General features: G+C 42.4%; 1 protein-coding gene across 1 annotated transcript; it reads right to left on the bottom strand.

The window, feature by feature from the left end:
- Positions 1-6,513: 6,513 nt before the first annotated feature.
- On the bottom strand, positions 6,514-10,321 carry metrn (meteorin, glial cell differentiation regulator; the record flags this gene model as incomplete). Its single annotated transcript, XM_079233999.1, has 4 exons — positions 6,514-6,827; positions 7,511-7,570; positions 9,106-9,539; positions 10,215-10,321. The coding sequence occupies 4 exons, from the start codon at positions 10,319-10,321 to the stop codon at positions 6,514-6,516; spliced, it is 915 nt and encodes a 304-aa protein (XP_079090125.1).
- Between the last annotated feature and the right edge of the window lie 6,943 nt (positions 10,322-17,264).

The following is a 17,264-nucleotide window of genomic DNA, read 5'->3' as shown; positions in this document are numbered from 1 at the left end:
AGGCTCATTTTCAGCTGGTGCTGAAGACGCACAGCCACTGAGTCACAGGTGGAAAGAAAACTCGGCCTAATGTTGGGTTGCAGTGGGTTGGATTACCAGTATGGCAAAGTTATTTGTTCATGTGGAAAATAATGCCTAATGAAACCCACAGCTGTTTATTCATCACTACTGACTAATATAGTTTATGTGGAAGCTGTGCTTCATGTGTGTGGCATCCCCTGTTTTGAATCCAAAACAGCAGCTGTGGACCAAGCTGTGGGAAAGATTAGATGATGAAGCCATGCAAAGACAGATTCAGTAGAGAGAGGGAGAGAGAAAGGATCCAGATGAAGAACAATGTGATAGGCTTTGTTATTCAATTCAATGTATTTGGTTTTGTGCAGGCCAAAATCACAAATTTGCCTCAGAGGGCTTTACTATCTGTACACATACAACATCCTCTGTGTCACAGGACCCTCACATTGGAACAAAAACTCCCCCCAAAAAACGTTCACGTGAAGAAAAAAAGCAAGTAACCTTATGGATAGAAACAGAGGAGGGATCCCTCTCCCAAGATGGACAGAAAGCAATAGACGTCATGTGTACAGAATGAACAACGTAACAGAGTTACAACACATGCATGGTGCAAATGATTCATATGAGAGTAGTAAGCAGAATAATTATGGAAAAATGTACTACTAATAACCGCAGATATAGAATAATAATAATGAAAATGAAAGCATTAATAGTATCAGTCATAGAAACGTGACTCATAATAACGATAGTAGCAGTGGGTGTCAGGCACGACGTATAACCACGATCCATGGAAACCTGTGAGGAGAGAAAGCACACAGACTCTGGGGAAGAAGCAAAATTTATGGATATATCCAGAAGGAGAGGGAGAAGAGGAGCTCAGTGTATTCTAGGAAGTCTATTGGAGTAAAACAGCGTTCCTTAAGTTCCGCCATGAAACCTCTCGCTACGCTGGAACGAGCTGACGGTTTATGGGCCGGAAGAGAGCTGAAGGGAGTTGAATCCAATTCTATATAGACTTGAATCTCGTTCTATAAAGAATTCTAGAATATAATTAGGTTAAATTCTAGAATAGAATTCTAGAATAGAATTAGATTCAATTTATTCTAATTCTATGAAGAATTCTATATAGAATTGGATTCAACTCTATATATAATTGGATTTTAGAGAGTAGATTTTACTCTATTTAGACTGGGACCAAGTGTTATATTTTTTAGAGTAAATTTATTTTCAATTTGAGCAACATTTACTTTGACAAATTTACTGTGTAGGAACCACAAGTAGCTCTGCATCCAGTGAGAGCAGCTCTAGTGGGGCAATATGGTTTGTGAGCTCTGGTGCCTCACGAATTAGAGCTTTGTTAGTGAGGAGAAGGATTTAAAACATATTCTTAATTTTACAGGGAGCCAGTGCAGAGCGATCACTTGTAAAGCCTAAGACGTTTCTGACTTCGCATATCGAGGCTCTGGAAATATTCTTCCAAAAGCCTGATAAACACTGCAGTGACAAAGCCTGCACACTTTGTGGTTGTCATTAAAACTAAATATTAGTAATTTTTTTAACGGATATAACTTTATTTTCATTTTTCTAACAAAGTGATAATACTTTTTGTTTTCCTACTATCATTGTCGTGGAAATTATTGTTAATAATTATTGTGAGGAACAATTAACATTGATTTGTGATCACTTCAAATATTTAATTATTATTAAAAGGTGATCTGTGCGACTTTGTATCAAACAAGTAGCCCTTCGTATTATTTTGTAATAACAATTCATTCAACGGGACCCGACCCGGCAACCGGACCCAGGCAGAGTCGGCAGCCGGACCCGAGCCGAGCTGTTTCTTCTGGTGTGCCGGCTTCGGGCCGATGCTGGCCCCGGTTAGTTACGATTGCGGCCCAGTGCCGGGCCAGTGTATTTAGCCCGATTCTGGGGCGCCATCCATGCCGAGTCGCAGCCGAATCGGCAACCGGACGTGGGCCGACAGTGTTTCTTCCAGCGTGCCGAGCCCATGTCGGATCTGGGCGAGGTCGTTTTGACTACCTGGGTGACATCCTTAAACTATGCATCTGGGCATCTCACCAGATGCCACAAATATTTTTTTTTCTTTGTATTTGATTATTGTTTATTTAAGTGTAAAAATATTGTACATGGATTTATATAAATGTAAAAATAGATGTAAGCAAATTGTTCTTTTACTATGACATGAATCTATTTAATTTAGGGTTAAGAAACCTACATTACTCTATAAAAGATCAAACTTAAAACAGAAGAAAATAACAAAGACAAAGATTACACACACGTTATTATGGGGCAGTGGTTCTGAACTGCTAAAGCTAATATTAAATAAATAAAAAATTCGGGAATGAAGCGAACTATGACAAATAGTAAACTCATGCAAGTAAAGCGTGTTGTGAAGCAGTATTGAGGAGTGTGAGTGCTGCACTATGCTGCATAAAAAATTCCCTAAATAAAAGACCCGTGACTTACTGAAAACGGGTCTGACACAATTGCTCTACGAGGTGCGCCACGATTTAAAAACTTCATCGGCAGGTCCCGAACTGCTGTGGAGGTCCCGAGCTGCTGTGGCAGGTGCCTCCCATGCTGCGGCAGGTGCCGGTGCCGCGATTTGAGAGCTTGCTCCTACTGCGTAAAGTTGTGGCAATGCCGCAAAGTTGTGGCAAGCTGCCACAAAAACTAGTGGCACCTCTCAGGTGCCGCGCCACCTGAGAGGTGCCACAGGAAGTGCCTATACGAGGTGCCGGTGCCACGATTTGAGCTTGCTCCTACTGAGATTATTGGCTTTATAAGCAGCAGTGAAATTTGAACATCCTTAATTCCACAATAACTGTGCAAACACCATCAACTATGGAATACCGTGTGATACCTAATGCACCTTGTGTGGAGATTGTGCCAACTGCTGTTTCCAGGGTTAAGATTGTATTCAATATTGTGGAAAAACTCTTCAAACACTTCAACATTTTGCAAATAAAAATGGCAAAGAGCGCATGTCGTCTAATATCACAGTATTGGTCGGTCTGTTTGCAGTTCTCATTTGTGTGTCTTTATATATAGTTTCTGCTGCAAACAGGACTTGTGTGCTGGGCGGGGTGTTTTTGGTGCTGGACTACGAGGGAGGGTCCAAGAGCACTTTGCCCCTGTCTGTGCTCTCATCTCTGGAGCTTTGTCTCCAGCCACTTCCCTCAAACTCCCCCAGGGGCTGACGGAAGTCCACACCCTGCCACTCTCTCTCCCATTGCTTTGGATTCCCCTTTCTTGAGTGCTTCCCGCTTTGCCATGTCCATAGCTCAACTCAACAACACATCTGGACAGAATGAAGAGAAGAGTGGGGTGGACGGGGGAGGAAGGTGTATTGTGTGTCTGCAGCCAACAAATACAAATAAACACTAAAGGGGTGTGTGCAATCTTCAATGGTGTGCAATATAATAATGGAGATGTAAGACGTAAATACTGCAAAAATACGTTTCCAGGGTTTTGAGGAAGACATTCTGGATTTTTCTGTTCCCACGTTGTATTTGGATTGTTGTTTTTTTGAAGTAAAAAACTAAACTGTGTCATTGTGGCCACAGTGACATTATTACGGCAGTTTTAGAGGTTCAAACTGGGGTCACAAAGAAGTGATAACAATGCAGGAAGTTGAGCTTTGTGAAAATGTCACATGATGTATTGGTGGTTGGAGTATAATTTGAGTGCTCTTTGTTTTGGCTTATCAGCCCTGCGGCACTAACCTCAGATGTACTGGAGGTGTGTGTGTGTGTGTGTGTGTGTGTGTGTGTGTGTGTGTGTGTGTGTGTGTGTGTGTGTGTGTGTGTGTGTGTGTGTGTGTGTGTGTGTGTGTGTGTGTGTGTGTAGGTGTGTGTGTGTGTGTGTGTGTGTGTGTGTGTGTGTGTGTGTGTGTTTTTGCAGGGGCCCCCAGCTATGGGATGTTTTAAAGGAGCACTGAGGCAGTAAATAGTTGGAGAGGTTGGAGGTTCACTCACATGAACTACTGGTGCGGTGGCAAACCAGTGTCAGGGTTTCTATGGGAGATAGCTCACCAGACATGGAAGGCATGTCCAGCTTTTGTGAATTTGTTTCCCATATAACCTAGACACCATGTAAATTCCACAGCTGCTCTTTTTCTAAGCGGATTCACTGTGTGCAGTAATTCTGAGATTTTACTGAGGTGTGTGCATGTACATGTTGATGCAGAATTTAGCAATGAGGAGAAACAGGTGGTGAATTCATCATAGAGGATCAGCAATACGGGTGTTTCTGTATTATCTACCATGCAGCTCCTCATCTGTGAGAGCTGAATATGGGTTACAGCGATGGTCTGTGATGCTGTAGATAAAATCCAAGTTGAGGTAGGAAACACACTTTTGCTCCGAGCTGAAGTCACATGTCTTCTGTGAAGGGGAAAGGAGATTTGGCTTTATTGTGTCCTCGCACACATGCGGTCCGGATAAAGCGAGCGACTGTGTGGCACCTCAGCTCAGCCGAGTCTGCCCCGCCACTCCCTTTAATGGCAATTTATTGCTTCCTGAATCCTGAAAATGGGAGGCAGAGGACAACAGAATTCCAAACGCTGTTTTCTACCTCCTTCCCCGTCCAAACGCCCTCAGGGTCCTGAACACTCCTTAAATCTCTCCGCCTTTTAGGCCTCTCACTCTCTCAGGCTTGCCGTTTGTTCTGAGCTTTCAGAGATCTGATTCATGGATACTTGAAGTGACTTATGTCTGAGAAAGGTTTACCATGCTCAAAACCTTTGGAGCCAAATACTATGGTGTAGGTTAAACTGTCTTGATGTGTTATGTGAAAGGGTTAGAGTACTGATAAATGAATGATCCAGCTGCATGTTTGTGGAGCATGAAAGGCCCGAAGAATGAGTTCAAAGTGAATATATATGAGAAAGGCTTACAGAAGAGTGTTTTCTCACAATATATTTTAATAAACACAGACAAACACAAATATAATCCACAATACAATGCTTTTTTATACAGACTTTTTTTATGCTGTGGTTTCTAGAATTTCTTATCAACATATTTACATTCCCATTGTTATTAACATAAATGTACATACAAAATAAATGGCAAAAATGGCAGCGTACACATTTAAGATATACTTCAAGATAAGATACTTCAGCATATTACGGTGATTTGGTATGAACACCTCCCCTTGTTGATATAACAGTGCACATCAGATATGAATCATTTTACAGAGCAGATTTTTGTTAACACTGAATGCATATTTTTGCGTTTCTCTTGAGCGAGCCATTGTCCAGTATGTAATCCACCAAAAACTGGTGAGAGGATTTCTTTATCCATATCCCCCTTTTTATATCTCATAACAGCACTGGACTCATGATGTTATAAATGACTCTTGTTGACAGTTTTATGAACATTAGTGATTATATACAGTTGCTTATCTTGTGTGTGTGATACTATGTGACAACATCAGCAGAGAGCAGAGAGTGACTTGGAAGCAATACAATTTATAACCACTTTGGCAACACTGCTGCAATTCCACTCCGACATATTTCCAGATAATTCTTTAAAAAAATCAAATGCAGTCCAATTAATTCAGTTTCACAGAAATATTGCAAGGCTACTCAAATGTGCTGTAATACAGGCCTCCTGAAAACCTGCGTCTCCGAACAGAAGCGAAATCTCAGTTGGCTCGCATGTGAAAGTGCTCTCAGCACTATTTGAGCTGTGAAAGCTTCTCAGCTAGCCTTAGCTTTGTGTCACTCCTGTACGTGCTCACATTATCTGTACATATATTAAATTCATAATTGCTCCGCTATGCTACATATAGTTGCTTTTTATTTGGTTTCCAGTGCTTGCAGCATCACACTTTCCAGATCATTCCCTTTCCGTTATCAGTGCAAATATATATATATATACATATATATATATATATATTTTTTTTTTACATTTCATTTTTATAATCTCTTAATAATAGTAACACTGAGGATGAGCTCAGTACAGGGGGAATAACTTCCCCATGACCTGACATTCACTGAACAAATAGGTGCCTTAATTGCATCCTCACTGGGACACCAAGGCAGTAAGCTTTCTATAGAACTTTTAATAAATGTTCCTGAGTTTCAAAGCAGTGACTCTCAATAGGCCACAATTAATGACTTAATTTATCCCGAATGGAAAGCTTTTCAATAGATTTTCTCTGAACCTACATAATGGCATCACTGAGTGTAAAAACTGTCCAATGCCAAATGCGTATAATCTTCATTTAAACCGTGTTCCTCATGTCACAACTCCACCAGGTTCTTTTAGACCCGGTGACTGCATATTGCACTGAAATGGTGTTGGGAAAGATCCATTTCACTCCTCGGGCCTTTGGGAAGTCGTTGGCTGTATCGGCCTCCAGTTGGACACCATGGCTTCTTCCAAAACATGGAACAGGGCTGAGTTTGGCCTGGCTTTCAGTGCTGCCTCCACTCTGAGTGGTACTAGATGAGCTACTGCCGGGTTTTCTAACTCAGTCAACGGGCAGTTCACAGGGTATCTGCTGGGCGGCTTTGGCTATAGTGTAAGCTTGCTGGAAGTCCTTGTAGCGGGGCGCGCAGCCCAACCAGGCCTCCCCAAAGTGGACCCGACCAGTGAAGAGAAAGCTGCCGGGCCCCGGCTTGACGCCACACTGCAGCAGAGTCCTGACCTCACCCCGTCTGATCAGGCGACTGTTGCCAGTAAACAGGGCGTACTTCTGACGAAACACCCGGGTGGCGCTGACCTTGATCACCGCTGCTCTTAGGTTATCATCCTCCACCACTGATCGGATGTTACCTCGCACAACTGTGGAAAAACAGGACATTCAGGTTAATATCTTTAAAATTAGTTTTTGTTAACATAGAAAGTGTTTCGCTGTATTTCTGCCATTTTGCTCGTTAGGTAGTTTATTGTAGCTAGTTGGGGGATTTTTTGTTGACCACCAACTGATGCTAAAAGCCGTACGAAGGCCCACGCCTGCTCACTAATCCTTCTGACTTTTTGTTGCAAGCTGAACTTCTCCTCAGTGCCATTACAGCTCAATCAGAGACCTGCAGATTAGTCTACTGCTCCTTCTCTTTGGGGGAGATGTCAGGATTAGACCACTGCAGTGCCTCCAGTAGGGGTTTGTGTGTGTGTGTGTGTGTGTGTGTGTGTGTGTGTGTGTGTGTGTGTGTGTGTGTGTGTGTGTGTGTGTGTTGGGGGGTTGCAGAGAGCTGCTGTTTCACCTCTAACCTTTGCACTTTTGAGAGGAGAGAATTTGGAGGCACCGCAGTGCTCTGCCTTTGAACCGATTGGACACATTTTTAGATCCTGAAAATAAATCCTTATGTCTTAAGGCTTTGGTGCCTGGTCTATTTTTGGGGTCTGGTTTAATTTGTTAATCTGGGCTGAATTAGAGTGGTGGATTTCTGAGTGACAATCATATTTCATTCCTGGTTTTCTTTTTTTCTTTTTATATTAGCCACTTGTTAGGTGAGGTAACTTACCAAAGTCACTGGTGCAAACAGCCATCAGAATCTCAGTGTTGTTGCAGGGTCTGCAGGCCTCTGGAGAGACAACAAGTGGAGGAAAGAGGGAGTCAGTTGGTGACCTCACATAGCACTCTCAACTGCTAGAAAACACATATATACTAATACATCATATGTATTAGTATACATATAATGTGTACTAATAATATACTTAGATTCCAGAATTTACATATATTATACTTAGATTCTGGAAATCAAAGATTGTATTTCCAGATCACATGCACAGGAATGTGAGACGTGAATCCAGACCTAAAACTCTTTGCAAAGACGAGCAACCAAGGAGAGACCAACCACTGCGTTTTAACAGACAGCTGCTACTTTTACAGTTGGCAGAAGAGGACCAGTGGAGATTTAAGGTGCAAGGCTCTTCCACCCCAGACGATTTAAAGGCCAGATGAAACTTCCCCCCTTAAATCCTTTCAGGGTGTCTACAGTCACACCTCATCAAAGCCTGCTAGATAGGGGCCAAGGCAAAGGAGTGGCGGTTTACTTCAAAGATTTATTTAAAGGAGCAGATTCAAACTTTCCACCTAAATACTCTCCTTTCTTTAATTTTTTCTTGAAAACTGGAAGAAAAAAAAAGGCAGTGCACCTTACTCAAATTTGTAAAAGGATTTGGAGATAGCCACAAAAAAAAATCAAAGCACACCAGCAAAGCTCTGTCTGTCTGCATGGACTGAACTGTGGGTAAAAAAAAAAAAAAAGTCCTGGCATTTTTTGAAGTTCTCCTTGTGGTTCTTTGGAGGCCCCTTACCCACCCCACACATTCTCCTCCTTAGTGAAAACCACTTGATAAATGAGATTCCTTCCTCTCTAGTCCACAGCAAACCCCCCTCGCCTAATCAGTGTGTGTGTGTGTGTGTGTGTGTGTGTGTGTGTGTGTGTGTGTGTGTGTGTGTGGGAGGGAGAGAGATGTCGAGGGGGGAGTATACTCCTACAGACAAGTCTCCCTACAGAGAGGCAGCTCAACAAAAGAGAGGAGCATCTCAGCTGGGCAGAGGCCTCCCTGTTGCCTAGGCGACGGCAGTAATCCCAGAATACTCATGCGGCACCCATTCAAAGGGCTCTGGACTCTGGAGAAAGCCCCACATACTGTGCTTTTGTCCCCCTCCTCCCCACTCACGGCTCCCCTTCTCCTACTCCAAACCAGCACGCCTCTGGGGAAAGTTTGGCCACTTCCTCCCTCTCTGCACTCTCTGGGCCGTGGAAAGCCCAACCAGCCCACACAGACCTGTGATGCTTTATGAATCATGCACAGGGAGGGTTTTATAGAGTGGAATATGTTGGTGGGTTGAAACCATGCATCCCCCAAAACTTTTCATGAAGGAAGGAAAATAACTCTGACCACAGTTTGGTGGGTTTTTAAGAGTATTGTTTCTGATGCTGGGAATTAAGTTTCTGTTGCAAGTAATTACACCAAAAGTTCTTCTGTACTCCCTCTGTTCCCTAATTCATGAACTAGGAATGACACATTAAAGCCACATTTAATAGCGGCTCCTCATTTGACCTCAAGTAGCCAACCAACATGGCCGACTCATGCCTCACTGACTCACCTTCACTGCTGATGGGGTTGGTGTCCAGTGACAGGCGAGCGGTCCAGTCCCCTCTCAGCTCATATCGAAAGGAGGCGATCCTCCTGCTGATGTCCTGGTGAGGTGTAGCTTGCAGGAAGAGAGCCACCCTTTCCCCAGGCAGGCGGCTGAAGCAGCGAACCCTCGGTGGGGGAGAGGACTCCAGACGGTCTCCTACCAGGAGCTCCAGGACCCCGTCTCGCTCCAGGTAGAGCTGGGCTCCGTGGAACTGCTCAGAAGGCTTGACGCAGGCCGTGATGAGGCCCGAGCTGCTGCCGCCGGGCCCCACCGCCACAGAGGGCAGGCGGGGTGACAGGGTGAGGCGCAGGGCCCCTTTGGGATACAACCAGTCCAGTGTGCCCTCAGAGCAGTGGAGGGAGATCTGCTCCACGCTGCCCTGCTGCTGGGATAAACCACTGTAAGAAGGAAAAAGACAAGGTTATATAAAGGTTCACATATTATTTTCACAGGCAAGAGTCCCTAACTTCAGCATCATCGGTGGACACATTCCTGCACAACTAACTGCAGGATGGACTGAGCTGGTTTGCATGTGAGCCATGCAAACAGGCAACTTATACCAAACATGTTTATAACAAATGCTTAGAAACAGAAGATGACATAAAAAGAGGATAAGAATGAAGTAGAACTTTTGCAAATCAAGACAGAGGCTACTACTCAAGAGAAGGCACCACCTAATGTCCGCCTGTAGTAACAGGGGCCAGTCATGGCATCTTAAGGGCCAAACTAAAAACTGAAAGTCCTCTGCAGGTATTTTTAACAATATATCCTCATTTCGAATACTATCTAACAACTGCATGCATCACATGCTTTCTCTTTCTCCAAGTCTCAGAATTAATCCTCCAGTCTCCTGTCTGTCTGGACCCCCCATGCCTCCTGCAGACAGCCCGGAGGCGCCATCGCAGCGGAGCATTAGAAACGTTTTCACTGCAAGTCTCAACATGTTGCTTTGGAGCAAACATTGTCCTTAACCGGCGACACACCTGTAGCATCTCGGTGCGGCATTTCTGAATCATATCTTTTCCTTCAACCAAATGCATATAAGGCACACATTAAAATATGAAAGTACTTGCCTGCCTCTCCAGCTGCACTGGTCTTCAGAATAGCTTGAACAAGACGCGTCAAAAATGGTAAAAAGTAAAATCCAAATTGCGTTAATCCAAACCCCGGAACAAGGCATTTTCAACAGTGGATGATGCAAAGTAAAGAGCGAAAACGTTAGAAAAAGAGAGTTCCAAAGCTCTGCGAATAAAATCCCTCTATAAAACAAATCTTACTCAGTGTCTGATAACTTCCATAGTCTAGTATCCTCTTACCCTGGTCTGTAAGATAAGAGACTACAGCTAAACTTTCTACTCTCTCCTCTCAACTCTCCGGGATGCTGAACGTCAGGGGGACGCAGGGCTCTGGAGTTATTCAGCCTCGGAAAAACTTCATGGACCAATCAGAGTCCGAGCAATGAAACTTTAAACCACTCACACAGGGTCGGGGGAGGGGGAGGGTGGGGGAGGAGAGGAGGGGGCGTCTGACCTGCAGAATAAGTAACATGCAAGGGTTAACCAAGTTTCAATTCACGATTGTGTTTGGCACGTCTGCATAAAAATACTAATTTCATAACATGCTGAGTGAATTCACAAAAACTTATTAAAACTTATTACATTTTTCTCGGTTTTTATTAAATTTGTATTTATTTTACATCACTGGAATTGGTTTGATCCGTTTCATTATGGCATTTAACATTTTTATGATTTGTTGATTTGTAAAACGCTTTTAAACTTGAAAAGTGCTCCATGGATATTATCAATGTGGTAATTAAGATTATTATTAGCATCAATATTATTTAAAGATCAATCTAATATATTTTAAGACAAATATTACTACTACTGAATAATCATTTGTGCCTGATATAAAAATGTTTCTACCAAAAAATAAGTTTACTTAACTAAATTCAAAATTAATTTTCTAAATTTTAACTACTGGACACAAGATGTCTCCTACTTTACTGTTAAGTCCATTTTCAGTGCAGGTGCACTGAGAGGCTTTGAGTTTCCACATCACAATTGTGTAAGTTGCCTATTGGACCATGATTGAAACTTGTTGTGTGCCAAAACATCACACACACGGATTAAACTCATGTTTAAGGTGAGCACGGAGAACCTTTCCATTCCTCAGCAGATTCGTGTAATTTCATCTCTCTCATTTCTGTGAAGCTCACACATCAAAGTGAAACTACAAAGAGCTAAACACATCCAAGGGAGACTTGTAGTACATCATAAAATACTTTATGATGCGTAGAAATCTTAGTTTTCATGCATCCATGTAAAGTCATGGCCATTAGACTTAGAACATCCTTGTTGTAATCCTTATAATGAATAATGAATTGCAAAGCTTTTCATGGATTTGATCAGTAGTGTTCTTTATGTGCTTCATTCGGCAACATTTTATTTTCCAACAACACTGACCATTTCAAAGATTTCTGAAATGTTTGAAACTATATTGCCCTTGTGAGACGAAAACCAATGAAAACGAGGAGACAGAAAGCCCTGGTCACAGCTCAGAAGCGCTAACCTGATTTTCAGACACACCATATATGATGGTGGTGATGATGATGATGAAGATTTTGCCTCCGCTGGTTGTCGTGCCCTCTGCCTTTTACCCCGCTGGGCTTTTCTTTCATGTTGCGGTATTTATAACCAAATCAAATATTCTTTTGTGTTAGCACTGCCATCTATCTCCCTGAGCCAGTGACTTTCCATGTACGTGTGTGTTATTGCATGTGTGTGTGTGTGTGTGTGTGTGTGTGTGTGTGTGTGTGTGTGTGTGTGTGTGTGTGTGTGTGTGTGATGAAAGTCTAGGCCCCTCCGATGGAGTTATGACAAGGCCTCAGACCGACACAATGGCACATGTGCAGAAATCCAGCTGCTTTATTGTCTGCAGCGGGATGGAGCTTTGTTTTCTGCAGGGTATTTCAAAGCAGCAGAGTTTAAAGTGCAGACCGACAGGGGGGCGAGCCAGTCAAAGAAAAATGAATACATTAATGCCTAAACTTAGTTATGGACGTCACGAATGTCTTAGCATCCACGTGTGCATGCGGACAGTCAGATTTACACACTTTGTCAAACACATCAGTGTGCATGCATTCCAACACGTGTCCATTAAAACAATAGCACTCACACGCTTTGTGACCCTGGTATGACCTGAACTACAGTCTTATATTCAACACTTTCATGTGGTGTAACGCTCTTATGGGCACATTAGGATCGTACAGTTCAAACATACTATTGAACTAATTTGATGTGGTTATCAACTGTTTTACCCCAGCGTGAGCTTTAGTTTCTAGTTACTGAGAGTTTTCATCACCAAATATGTCATGGTGTATGGGATGGAGAATTAGAAAAAATGTAGGTGAAAAACAACATTTAATTTAATTTAAACATGCAGCCGCGCATACACAGAGGAAAGTAATGCATGTAACATTTTCATCTCAAAGTAATGCACTTCCTCTTGCATAGTTAGATTAAGATGATGCCACACAAACAAGGGGAAACAGCTAGCATGGCTCTGTCAAGAGTATCTAACTCAAGGTCATCTGAGTGTGTGTGAACCATCAGACCTGGTTGTTTCCAGTCTGGATCCAGAACAATGCCATCTTTCACTCTAATGAATCACTTTCTGCTCGTCCTCATGCTAGAACCACTGAACCAGATTCTCGCAGAGTTTTCGCTCTTTGTGTCCACGGTGTTCTCACCGGCCTGCAAATGAGGGCGTCTTCAAACAGTGGTGCTGTACGCATACGAGAGTTTGCATGCACCTGTTAGTGCTGTGTCTATTTACCTGGTATACAGTATTCCTCTCATCTGTGTGTGCCAGCAAGCACAGGGAGGATTTGGTGACAGTGTGGTGTCACTGGCATTTACGGGACCATGACATTGTGTGTAACTTTTGTCTCGCTGTCTGTTCTCGCTGTCTCAGACATAGAGGCTCTTTTAAAAACATGTTACGTCTTCTACACACGGGATAATGTGTGTGTGTGTGTGTGTGTGTGTGTGTGTGTGTGTGTGTGTGTGTGTGTGTGTGTGTGTGTGTGTGTGTGTGTGTGTGTGTGTAAGAACAATATGGAAATATTGAATGTGCTTTTTTTGTGTGAAGAGGATTCATGATATGTTTGAGTTAGGAGTCAGACATGTACATCTTAGAGGTTGCATAAGAAAACCTCAAGGAATACTTTTTGCAAACTAGATTTTTTACTGGATTCCCCATTTTGAATTTCACACTTTTGTCTCCGTAACACAACAGAAGTTTAACATGGCTGACATAGAAACCAAACCCCTCGAGCAGGATCAAAGCCTCACACAGAATTGGTCTATTGTCATAAGAAACAACACATCTTTACAGTATATGACATGTGCTGCACCAGAGAGGAGGGCCTACTATTCCGAAAGTGTGGTGCAGCAGAAGCATGCTGTGCCCACGCTGAAACACCAATACGACGACCCGATCTGAGTTGAGAAGTTGAGATGTCCCTGTTCCCAGACTTTTCAGCAGCTTCCCATGGCACCTCGGTGCTAATCCGGTTGAACTGACATTGCTGCTGTTTGTTTTCCTGCACAGAGTCACATATCTGCTGGTAATGAGATCTAAGACCATGTCAGGATACTCTGACAATCAGCTTACGTTCAGAGAGGCAGAACATGTGCCCTTCCCGCCACAGGATTGTGCTGTGTCTTGTGTTTTGCCTGGCTATAGGTTTGTCATGGGAAATTATGTTTAAGTGTGGAATCAGGGTTACATGCAGTTATATTTTAAATTGTTGTCGGGTTAAATGAGGAGAACCGTATTATCCTGAATATCCTGCCAGAGTCACATATTCAAACATACACTTGCTGGATGAGTATATTTAGTTATCAAGCTGAAAAGTACATAGTAGTACATGTAGTAAAAATGTACTAAAAAGTATGCAGATTTTGTCCCTGTGACGACTAATATTCCCTTTTCACATTGTTTACAATAAAAGGGCAGCTGTAACCTGACATGCTTTGGTAAAAAGATAAAATGTGCATATTTTGTACAGCAAATCCATGTTCTAATTTAGCTGTTAGTGAGATTAAATAGTGACGTATTTCATTGTAGGAAAGAGGTTGTTTTATCAATGGACTTTTGTGTTGTGATGAGTCGGTGAGATTGGTGGAGTTGACGTTTTCCCACCTCACCATGCAGGTAAGAGACTCCTGGTCTGTGGTCGTCAGAGTCGAATGGCGATCAGAGGCCGTGAGAGGAACCGATGCGAGGAGGAGCTCGGAAAAACTTGTGCTGATATTTACACTCCGAGCCCCCATGAGAGCCTCATGTGAAAACTGACACCTGCTCTCTCATTGCACTTTCTCAGGATCCTGATTGTGTGTGTGTGTTTGTTTGTATAACAGTACATTTCTCTTTGTGTCTCTCATCTTGGTTTGTGTGACCGTGTTTGACTCTCTCTCTCTGTGTGTGTGTGTGTGTGTGTGTGTGTGTGTGTGTGTGTGTGTGTGTGTGTGTGTGTGTGTGTGTGTGTGTTAGTGTAAAGTCCAGTGGGAAACTGAATACAAGAGGGCCCTATACCAGATAAACAGTGTCAGAGATGGTTGATAGCAAACGCAGCTGGAGACACCCTGAGAATGCTCTCTAATGCTTTTCTAAACATGTAATAGATCACTTAGCTTCACCGTCTCAATTCTCTAATATGACCCTTGTGTGTGATATTCCGATGAATTATCTCATGATTCACAACTCTCTCTCTCCTTTCTGTCTCTCTCTCTCGCACACATGTTCTTGTATTAGTTAATTGTACTTGTTTAATCTCATTCATCATTGTCATCTGGGTTTGTGTCTCTAAATCATCAATCAATTTAAAAGTACTTTGAAGATGTTCATTTTATTTATAGCCCGACACACGGTAGCAATCCACTTTTTGCATTCAGCAGCTCCGAATATAACCTAATTATAGTGTCTGGGGTCAGAGGTCACAGCTGGGTGCCCTGGGGACTTATCATTAGCAAACTGGAGTAAAGAGGCTGCAGGTGTCTATTGGACCTCTTCTCTCATCTATTGTGCCCAAAGTAATGAAGTTCTATCACTCTTGGAATTTGTTTTTTTAGAGCCACCTTTTTTTTTTTGTGTTTTTTAATCCTCTGTACTTTTTGACACTTCAAAGTTAGTATGCTAATGCATTATGCAATGTGCTGAATAGATATTTTGACATTAAACAAAACAGAATTACCAATACTGACGAGAAATCTATTTTTTTTTGTCTGCATAGGTAGAATTTAAGTACATCCATTAAAGTACTGTAGGTATACAATATACTTTTACTATTCCATGCTACTGACAAAGACAGCAATTAGTTACTTTGCAGTAACTGCAGTATCAATATAATGAACGCATGGGGCAAGTTTTCTGCATGATCATTTTTCTTTTGATATTTAAGCTTATTTAGCTGTTAAAAATAAAAACAATTCCACCACTGCATGCCCCTAAAATGAAGTCTGATTCAACAGTGATATTGTTTAGCAATGCAGATTGTGTTGATTAAGACAGCAGAGAGCTCAAGATGTCAGTACCCCTCACTGCAATACCTCTGCCAGCTAACTTGTTCAGTTACATCTGCATACATTTCATTTCCCAACAAGCTTTTGTCTCTCTCTTTTGTTCACTTGTGTCAAACTCTTTTCTTACATTTAGATTAAAATAATGTAATGTTAGGGCCATGACATTCGTCATTTCACCAAGAACCTCACAATTTTCTAAATAGTTTTTAATAGTGCTGTTGTTTTGAAAAAAAAGATAATCCATGCCTAATATTGATTGTACCCTTATCTTTACAAAGAGGTTCGATCCAGTCCGTTAGCTTAGTGTAAGCACATACTGATAATGTCATTGAATCAATACTGCAGCCAACCTTGATGTCCGTTGCGTTCTCACATTCCTCAGTGTTCAAAAGCACACAAGGGAATAATTTAGCTGGAGGGTAAACAGGCCAGACTCTTTTTAAGTGGTTCTTCACACAAAGTTTCCAGTGCTAACTCAAGAGGATTGACAGTCAGGGCTTTATTACGGGGAGCCGGCTGGGATGAAAAAAGGCAAATGAAAACACATCGCCGTCGCCGCAGAATGCACAGGAAGTTTCCTGCGGTACGTGAGGTTTGAGGGTAAATTTAGACTACAAAAGTATCTGCACTCAGCACCGCAGCCTTTGATTGAGGCAAGAATGTGTCTCTGTCCCTTAAAGATGCTGCATTCCCTCATTAGAGCATGGGAGTGTGTGGGTGAGCTTGTCATGATTGCCTGCCATTTACTTGCAAAAGCAGGTTTGTGAATGATATGGCCTGTCCTGTTTTTGGAGGGAAACCCACTTCAGTCGTCAGCCTTTGGAGGGCAACATCTCCAACCCCTTTCACTTCACATTTATGACTCTCATTAGTTGCAATTAACAGAGCATCTCCCAGTCCCACTATTTAAAATCCAGATTAGACTATTGTTATCAGCAGCCCAGTGGTGCTATAGTGATGCCTCAGGCCTGGTGAGTGTGATAGGCAGTGTTGTTGGAGCCCAGCTGGGGGTCAGGCAGAGGTTCACCGCTGTCTGTCTTGTTTTTACGTTCCCACCCCCGACACCACTTCTAATTGGCTGAGTCAATTTGGAGGGAAACTTAAGCAGGATCCCTCCAAAATTGACAATAGGTATAGTGTTTTACATATGTCCACAGGAAAGACAGATGTTGTCTTTTGACCACATCCACATTTGAATAGCCTTATTTGGATACAATAGGAGAGAATACAAAGGGGATATATTTTGGCGGTCAAGACAGATGCATAATTTTGGCGGTCAAGACACATTCCGATAGGCTTTTTCATACTTTTGATCCTGTGGAGCGTAAAGCTTCTGATTCAAATAGCTCTTTTTATATGATTTGAATGCGTACTAAATGTCACAGGCTGATTTCCTATCAAACATGGTTACTTAAAGTAATTCTGATCCTGCAAACAGGTTCATCCCTTGCAACTGAGATGAATATGTGTTTTATAGTTGAGAAAGCTCCTGTACTTAGACATTTAAGAAGTACACGGTTCTCCCTGATTTCAGATCTT

Source organism: Taurulus bubalis (assembly GCF_910589615.1).
Source record: "Taurulus bubalis genome assembly, chromosome: 2".
Lineage (NCBI taxonomy): Eukaryota > Metazoa > Chordata > Actinopteri > Perciformes > Cottidae > Taurulus > Taurulus bubalis.
Note: the sequence above shows the minus strand (reverse complement) of the source record. Positions and strands in the feature narration are given on the sequence as shown.